This window comes from Montipora foliosa, chromosome 1, assembly GCF_036669935.1.
Source record: "Montipora foliosa isolate CH-2021 chromosome 1, ASM3666993v2, whole genome shotgun sequence".
Lineage (NCBI taxonomy): Eukaryota > Metazoa > Cnidaria > Anthozoa > Scleractinia > Acroporidae > Montipora > Montipora foliosa.
In genome coordinates this window covers 3,693,710-3,702,874 of record NC_090869.1, presented here as the reverse complement: position 1 = coordinate 3,702,874, position 9,165 = coordinate 3,693,710, and the positions used below count along the sequence as shown (strand labels likewise).

Below are 9,165 nucleotides of genomic sequence, written 5' to 3'. Positions count from 1 at the left end.
TTGGTCTACGACTACAAAAATGCAAATTGGGAGAGTTTTCGCAATGATTTATCAAGTGCCCCATGGGACTCTATTCTAAATGAGAACAATGTTGACGATATGTGGAATGACTGGAAAGGTTTATTCATGCGAGCAGTTCAAAATAACGTCAGTTCAAAAAAAATCAAACCAAGAAGAAATGTTCCATGGATAACGTCCGAAATTCGTAAGTTGTTTCGAAAGCGTAAGCGTTTATGGCGGAAAGCAAAGGCCACTCAATTGCCAAGTGATTGGAATAAGTACAAGCAGTTAAGGAATAAAACAAAATCGGCCCTAAACAAAAGTTACTGGATTCACGTTCATAATCTCATTGATTCAAAAAATCCCAAGCGTTTCTGGTCGTTTATCAAGACGAAAACCAAGAGCAAATCCATCCCGCCAGTTGTTAAGTTTCGAAATGAAAGTGCATCGACCGCAAGTGACAAGGCTGAACTTTTTAACAATTTTTTTGTCTCAGTATTTTCATCTGAGCCAGAATTTTCTACTAATGATCATGTTCAAAAGGTGAAATGAGGATAAGGGAACGGAGAGGCGTTTTCAAAACTTTGAGTCTTGTTTCCCGCATTCGGCCGCCAGCTTACCCTGGGTGCCAGAGGAATTTATTTCAAGGTCGAAGAGAACGCTCAGCGATTCTAAATCAACAGTCGAGGACGAAAGAAAAATGCCTCTGGTCGCACGACCCCAGAACCTCATTTCCATGTCATCAAATTGTCCTAGTTCGCTGATTAGACATTACGTTCGAGGGAGTTTCTGATTGGACAAATTGAAAAAGAGGTTCTCAACAGATGTTGTGACAAGCAGCGTTGTGTGACTCGGGCCCGAGAGGAAAGGGCCAAACTTGTTCCGATCAGGCGTGTTGCTTCAGTGCCTTCAAGCACTATATAACGGCTTTGACAACGTGAAATGATCCACTTTAATTGTAGTTAAATTATTTTGCTTGTCGATTCGCGCATTAGAGCACTTGTAGTTATTCAAGCTTGCTTGACAGCGGTCGGGGGAATTAACTAAAGAGGTTGAACTCGTCAACATTTGTTGCAACTCTATCTGGGAGCGGGGGAGTTAGGGACGAAAAATGGTAAGGACAGATAAAAGTTTCTCGCATTTCGAAGTCTTCCATTCTGCACTTTCGGCAGTGATCTCTAGCTCTTTGCTATTACAGTATGAAATATTACAAAACGAAAATAATTCACTTACTGGAAATTTATAGACGAACGAAACTGCGGTTGTTTACTGTAAAAGGCAAAAACTCGACAAAAATAGATAGAAAAGCAACAGCGAGCTTGCCTTCCAACTATGGTCTGGTAGGGTGGATCAACTTCAACCTCACTCCCAGGGTTTCCATTGTCGTAGTCTGTGTTCCGGGACTCCCTCTTACACCGCCCTGAAAATGGGCCTGGATCCAGGTCCATTTTCAGGCAGGGCGGGGTAAGAGGGAGTGCCGGAACAGGACCACCATTGTCGTTGATCATCATCGCCAAGAGACCCTGGGAACGAAGTTGGATCAACTTCAGTCACCTGCGTTATAATTATGACTGAATGGATAGACCTCTATGATAGGTTGGGGTGCAGAGATGGTGCTTTCCCACCAATGGGGCCCGCGGGTTCGATTCCCAGACTCGGCGTCATATGTGGGTTGAGTTTGTTGCTTCTCTACTGTGCACCGAGAGATTTTTCTCCTCTCCTCAAAATCCAAAATTTGACTTGATCCTTAGTGTTATGCGCCGATCAACTCGAAACTTCAAAATCCACCCCCGCCCTCCCCGAGCAAAGCCCGGGCATTTGAACTTTTGAAGATTGGATCACTCAAATTCCCGCCCCGTCGGGCCAAAAAGGTGTTCAGATGCCCTACCCTATCGTCGGATTTGAAGGATTTGTCTGTCATACTCCATAAAAGAACAATCGTCGTCGGCGCCTGCCGTCTTTAATAAAGACCTTTTCAAGACCTTTTTTGTAAGCCAATCGCTCACAAATGCTACATCTCTTCCATTAAACTCTTCCAGCTCTTCCAAACACGTGTTTTATAGCTGTTAGCGACTTCGTCCTCCGAAAAAACACAATTATTTGAAACCTGACACTTCCGGTTCAATTTTCCTCACCCCACGCCGGCAAAGGTCAAATTCCCCACTCCCCGGGCACAGAAGATAGTCAAATGTCCGTGGTTTGCTCGGGGGGGATGTTGAAGTTTCGATTTGATCGGTGCATGTTTACAGTGTCGGCAATTAATTCTCCAGCGCTAGGACGATTAGACACCCAGATAAAGTTGCTTTTCTTTTTTCCTTTGGGTTCTTGTTTATCACTCACTTTGAACAAAAATTCATTTACACTTAAGGAGGCTCGAAATAGTTTCTCCTTTTTTCAAACAAATAAACATATTCTGTCCTTAGATACAGTTAGGGCAATCATATCGAGACGAAATTTGGCCGGGGTATTAAGTACCTATCGTAGATTTTTCACATTATGTTTTCCCCCAAAATAATGTTACCATGGCAACGATATTAGGCATTTCTTTGAGCCTTAAAATCAACATATGTGGTCCTTTTTGAAGAAACGGGACGGTGAAATTTTCCCATTCATTGTTACCAGATAATGTTAGAAATACTCTCTAAAATATTTAAAATTCAACAAAATCTGTAGGTCAGTTTTTCAGAAAAATAAGTTTTTTTGAATTGTGCCTCTAATTATTTTTTTCACCTACAGAATTTTTTTAAATTTGAAAGACAAACAGTTTAAATTAATCTAAGCTAACATGCAAAAAATCAAAAAAATTCACCGTCCAGAAGCAGAGATATGAACGAGTAAAGTTGCAAAATCAGGAAAAATTAGGGGGTTACAAGATCAGCATTTACGCATGCGTCACCCGCTCATTCGAGTCCGCGCGCGAGTGGAGTTACAGGTCAACACAAACGGATTTAAGTAACTATTAAACCGTTTAAGTAGAATTATCGTAGTCTTCGTGAATAGGAAATGTCTATTTATATGCCATGTATATAGGAATTGGAGAAAGGTAAGCGAAATTAGCGGTATTTGTTTATTTCTGGTGAGATTTCTGGTGACCCATTTAAATCATAAGCTGACGCAAGCAGCTTACGAATTGCGTGTGTGGCGTACGCGCGCGCGCTCAGCTGAAAACCCTTTCGAGCCTCCTTAAATTGTATTCAATCGGAATTGCCGTTATATCAAACTAATCTTTCTTCGCGCGTGCGTAACTTTTGGCGCGCAAGTTTAACGGAGACTGCGCAACATGGCCGATGGTGTTTACGAGGTGAGTTGGTTGAGACATGCATATAAATTCGTTTATTTCTACTGTACTGTGTAAGCGATCTGTGCATAATTTTTCCCGTCAATGATTTACTGCATAGCCTCTAACTTGACTTATTCTTAAGGCTATATTCGCGGTATTTGGCGTAAAAGTTTCAGTTTTTTAGCGGTTCATTCATTTTGGCAAAGGAATATATGCAGCCTATCCATGCAAGTAGAGTAGGAGAACGTGTTTTTCATTTTTTTTTCTTTCACAGAATTTGTACACAAATCTTTCTTTTCACTGATAATGATACACTTGCCTTTGTAAGGAATCTTCGGATGCTCTATTTTATGCATTTTTCCGTAACGGAGTACATTTCCGCTTACACGTGCACAATTTTTAAGCTTAAGCTTAACGAAGTCAAATCGAGAATGTCGAGTATAAGCTGGGAGAATGTTCTTTTCAGTATAGTTAGCTTACTTTCGTTGTCCTTTTTGTAGTAATTTTTTTACTTGGAATTTCGCAGCGCCGTTCGGGGCTTTGGACTTCACAATTAACCAGCTATTTGTACTGAAAAGGTGTTCAATTACTAATTATTTATAGGTTGATAAAGTAATAGGAAGGCGCAGAACATCGAAAGGAACTGAGGAATACCTTGTTCACTGGAAGAATTACGATCCCCTCTACAGCACCTGGGAACCGATAGAAAATTTGAAATCTTGCCTTCACACAGTCACCGAGTTTATGGAAAAGTCTTTTCCAATGCCAGGTAAGTACTTTAGAAATTTTCTGTACTTTTCCTAAATAAGTTGACAGCAGTGCAGTTTTTTCAAGCTGTAAGTCCAAATTTTTTAGCCGTTAATATTCAGTGGAATGGTATATATAATCGTAATGTTCTGAAATCTGATTGGTTAACAACATCTATGCCCACTCGAAAACTTTGACATCTGTGTCTCCTAAGAAGGCCGCTTAAAAATTTTACTTATCCTAATTACAAACGATTTAGGCCCTGTTGTCACGTATCCGGATACATTTGAATCCACAAACTTCCCAGTGACGTTCCACATGTATCTTGTGTATCCGGTGAATCCAGCAACTGTATCCGCAAAGATTTGAATCTGTTCTCCAGAGTGGAAACTTTTGAAAACGATATGAATCCAATATAATGTGGCGCCAAATCTGGTCGAATGGTATACATGTACTTTTGAATCCAATGACGTAACAGTATTTACCGGGTGAACATCCAACGTGGACTCCAAAGCAAATGTATGATTCTGTGCATTCTCTGTTGACTACATTCAGTGGATACTAGAACAAATCCAGATTCATTCGGATATGTGTGGACGGGCACATTCAATTTGAAAACTCTATGTGTGGGTGCAGAAAGTTTTTGAATCCGCAAAGAAGAGTTTGCAGATTCCAGTGTATGCAGATACCTGTGGACGGGGCCTAAACCTGTCAATGGTGAACCTCTTAGAGGAAAAAGGGTTAATAGCTGTACTCATTACAGTGTAAATTTAAAAAATTAAAGACAGATTCTCTCAAACTTAAGATTGAAACTCATTTTGAGAATGACAACACGAAGTCGTCTGTTTCCCAATTATTGGTAAGTACAATGAAGTTGAAGATGTGGTTTGGATCCCCACGGCAAAGTAATCACTGAAAGTTGATAAACAAAGAGCCCTAGATGGCTGTGAGGTCCCTTTCCTCTAGTGGTGGGGGGGGGGGGGGGTTTGGTGGCATGCTCTCTTAGAAAAAGGGGACGAGGTCCATGTTGGCGAGTTGTAGCTCTCATGAACATTTGCAAGTATATGTGCAAGTTATTGCATGTGAACTTTTACATGATGTTGTAATCACAAGTCACTTGTTTTTTGCAAATAAGCAGTTGTTGTTTGTAATAGCAGAAGTATAAAATCATGCATCCATAAGATATCCAACATCCAAAGTGGAGTAGGTGATACAAGGAAAGGTTTCTAGTTGGTGTTCTATTAATTTTGATTCATGGTACAGTGTATAAAAAATAAATTTAAACTGGATCAAAGTGAACCGGTGAGAAAGACAAACCTTTTTGAAAAAGTAGGTGGCAGAATTTGGTGGTTGCCAGCTTCTAATTACCGGTAAACTTCTGCTAGGGGTTCTCATTATTGCAACTTTTTTTGGGAGGTGATAAGGATGTAAGCATTTCACAGAGTTGACCCTAATAAAGTAATGGACAAATATAAATAAATCCAATCATAGATAAGTAAATGGACAGTAGTCACAAACAGACATTAACATTAACCACCTGATAAGCAATGGTAATAGAACTGAATGTGTTGCCCAGGTTCACTGATTTCAGAAGTATGCAATAAATAAATGTAACAATTTGCACAATTTCTTCTGATGTTTCAACAATTCAGAGCTCAAGGAAAAAGACTGATTCCTGTCCTCTGTTCCCAAATGACACACTTTGTCATGTCTTGTCGTACTGTTATTCTATCTTGCAATAATTTTGTTGCTCTCATTTCAAGCACTGAGTGTTATGGTATTATTGTTTCAATCATGTCTGCTAGGTTTCTCAAATTTCACAATCAAACATCAAACATTTTTAATGATTTTCCTGTATTTTTCATTTGAAATTTGTTCATCATGACAGGACTTATTAACATATTTTGGCTTGCCTCCTGTTGAAAAGAGTGGCCTTGTGGTTAAAAAGAAGGAGTCCATTGCCAAAAGACATGATAAGTAATGCATTGAGGAAGACCTTGTTGATAGCCAAATTCCAGCCCAATAATATCTTACTATGTACAATCCTGGTCAAAACTGGGACAATTGCCGCTTTTCTACCTTCCCCCATTACAATGTTGATTTTTCATGATCTCCAAAATCAAGATTAGTTCTTCGATCACTCGCTTGCATGTTTCAACATTGTCTGGGGGGAAGGGGGGTATGAAAAAGGCGGCGAAAGAAGAACACGTGTTGCTCATATAACGATGGAAGCATGTACAGTAAATTCTCTACCTTTCGCCCAAAATTTGACTAGTGTCCCAAAGTCTTTTGACCGGGACTGTAGCTTTCTTTGTAACCCAACAGAAGCCATTAATACACTGTCACTATGATTGTTTTAGGAATAAGTGCCACTCGTGCAACTCAGCTGGAATGCAGCAAGCCTGAACTGAGGCAACTCAAGAGGGTCACTGATATTGACAAGAGGAAACTAAAAGGCCTTGCCAACAAAGAAATGGTAGATGAAATTTTAAAAGTTAAAAAAATGACAAAGGAACTTAAAAAATTCAGAGGCCGAGGAAGAGGAAGGAAAAGGTCACAAGCCATTGATTTATGTAATATGTTGGGTCAAGAGTTAGATGAAAAAACACTTGAAGGGAGTCATCTCAATGGGACTATTATTGAAAAAACTATTATATCCAAACTTGATTCATCGAGTCCTGGTACAAACAGTGGAAAGAAGAAGAGAGGCAGGAAAAAGAATGGCTTGACGCATTCACTCACAGAGCTAGACGAGTGTGAAGTTTCACGTCTGACTCGCACCACTCGCACACAAGGTGTTTTGGATGAGTGCGTATCAGTTCTTAAAGAAGGTTGTGTCTGGAGGATTACTTTCTGCAGTGAAAAGACGAAAAATGCATTAACGACCGAAGTAGGTGTAGGTTAATTTGAATTTTACTGATCATTGAAGGGGTTGGTTTGTAAAGAAACCTTGGTGGTGCATTTGGTGGGAGAGTATAACATGATAACTAGGTTGCATCAAATGATTCGTATCATCTTACTAACTGAGCGCTACATCTTTGTCTTCCATTAGTGAACTTGGAACAGTAACCTTTGGCATTTAAAACTAAATTCCGCTTGCTTTATCTTGTACTGTTGTGATGAAAGAATTAAATTCTGCTTTTTGAGAACTTTTTGTGTTTCGCTCAACTTGCATTTGCCAGGACAGAGGAAAATACGGAAATGGACCATTTCCGTGGTAATGATCCATACTGTAAAATCCAGACCAAAAACCAGCCAATCCCACATTATTTTCATGCAATAGAATGTGCAACTCAACATGATCTGTTGTAGATCAGGATTTTGAACACGCCTTTTGTGGCTGCTCTGTAGTCGTTATTTTATTTTGTTGGTTCTCTGCTCTGCACAAAGAGGTTTTCCTCTAATCAAAACCATTGATGTTGATTTGTAGTCTCCCCAGCTAGTAAAGTACTTGTGCTTAGCTACATAACCTTAATACTACGTAATAATCATCTGACATGATCATTATCATTATCATTAATTATATCTGTAAGCCGCTTCTGATCATAAAGAAAAACCTGAATGCCTAACAAATCCTTGGAGTCACTTGTAACCAAGGCCAGGAGTTGAGTCCAGATTGCACTGGTGGGAGGTCCAGTTGGTAACCACTAGTCCAGCTACTTAATTTACATTGTACTCTCCACAGATGTGTGATCAGCTCGCCAGCCTTCTTCACGAGGCAACAAGGGAGGAGGAGGTCAAAGTCGTTGTACTGACAGGTGCAGGAGAAAGCTTTTGCAGCGGATTGGATTACCAGAAATTATTGATTTCCCATCACAGACATGATGTTATAAGAATGGTGGAAAAGTTTAAGTGAGTATTCAACCATTATCAAAGCACACATGGCACTGGAATCTCGCAACTTCTAAAAGAAATTCAAATAATTATTAATTGGAAAATTAAACCTGTCACAGGGATGGGCATCGACAATAGAAATTTAACCTTTTTTATAGTGGACATGAATGTTGTAAATTAATCAAACCCAATGATTTACATGCAATTTTTGATATTATTATTATTATTATTGTAATTAAAATTATTATTATTATATTTTTTTTAATTATTAGAGTTTCAGGCAAAGTAGCATGATGAAAAAATGATATTAAACTGTGTACATACAAAATTCTTAGTTTCTGCATGCATCTGAAAATCAGAAGGAAAAAAGTTGCTGGGGTTTTTTCATGGCAGCTGATTTATGCACGGTTTTACACATATGAGGTCTAAAAGTGACCTCGTGCAAGATGTGGTTATTCACTAGAGAGAGTGTCAAACAACAGCTAGTTGCTTTTGTAGTTTTCCTCATTTTATTAATTTTCTCTCCTTTTTTGTCTGAAGACTGTTGGTGGAACTTATGATAAACTTTCCAAAAGTGCTTGTGGCTGCTGTCAATGGGAATGCCTTAGGATTTGGCACATCTCTCCTTGGTTTATGTGATGTGGTGTACGCACACAGTAAGGTAGGTTTGTAATATTTTTCCTTTGCTAATTTTTCACAAGTTTTTGTACCATAGCAAAGATGCCAATGCATCACCTAATGTGCCAACCAATTCCCTATTGGCTGCCAAAAAATAACTCCTCTGTTCCAGCGGTTGGCACAATTACTATTATAATATCAAAGAGAATACTTGTTGATAGGTCTTCCTGTTGAACTTCCGTAACCCATTCACCAGTTGACGAGTAAAGTTGTCCGGCATTAGACAGAGTAAAATCTGTTAAATCTCACCCCTCGGGCACTCCAGGACAGTTGACGAAAAAAATTGTCTGACAAAATACAGCGTAAAATCTGTAAGTGGCCCTCTTAGAAGACAAGGTTTTATTAAACACTGGAATCTGACACCTTTTCCTCAGAAGAACAGTAATATAATTTTAAAAAGCTCTTCATCCACTCCACCATTAATTAATCCATTGACTCAGTGAGACTTAATAAATTTTAATCTAATGCCAGGCGATTTACTTATCAATCAAAGGCAGTTCAGGAGTCAGTGAGTTAACAACCTCAAATTATATCCACTCAAAGCTACATGGATGTCCCCTTTAAAGAAGGAAGGTGGAAATAACCGACTAGCAAAGGATTTAGGTGTGCACCAGCCTCAAATGACA

At 39.2% G+C, this 9,165-nt stretch overlaps 1 protein-coding gene across 2 annotated transcripts in view; it reads left to right on the top strand.

The window, feature by feature from the left end:
• Positions 1–3,193: 3,193 nt before the first annotated feature.
• Positions 3,194–9,165, top strand: part of LOC137996804 (enoyl-CoA delta isomerase 3, peroxisomal-like) — a 12,850-nt gene continuing 6,878 nt past the window's right edge. Inside the window, exons 1-5 of one of the 2 annotated variants that reach the window (XM_068842429.1) lie at positions 3,194–3,301; positions 3,884–4,049; positions 6,388–6,917; positions 7,713–7,879; positions 8,402–8,522. In XM_068842429.1, the coding sequence (XP_068698530.1) occupies positions 3,281–3,301; positions 3,884–4,049; positions 6,388–6,917; positions 7,713–7,879; positions 8,402–8,522 (1,005 nt within the window). In that variant the 5' untranslated portion in view covers positions 3,194–3,280. Of the gene's footprint in view, positions 3,302–3,477; positions 3,508–3,883; positions 4,050–6,387; positions 6,918–7,712; positions 7,880–8,401; positions 8,523–9,165 lie in introns of those variants that run through there. The other variant, XM_068842505.1, reaches the window with a different exon arrangement.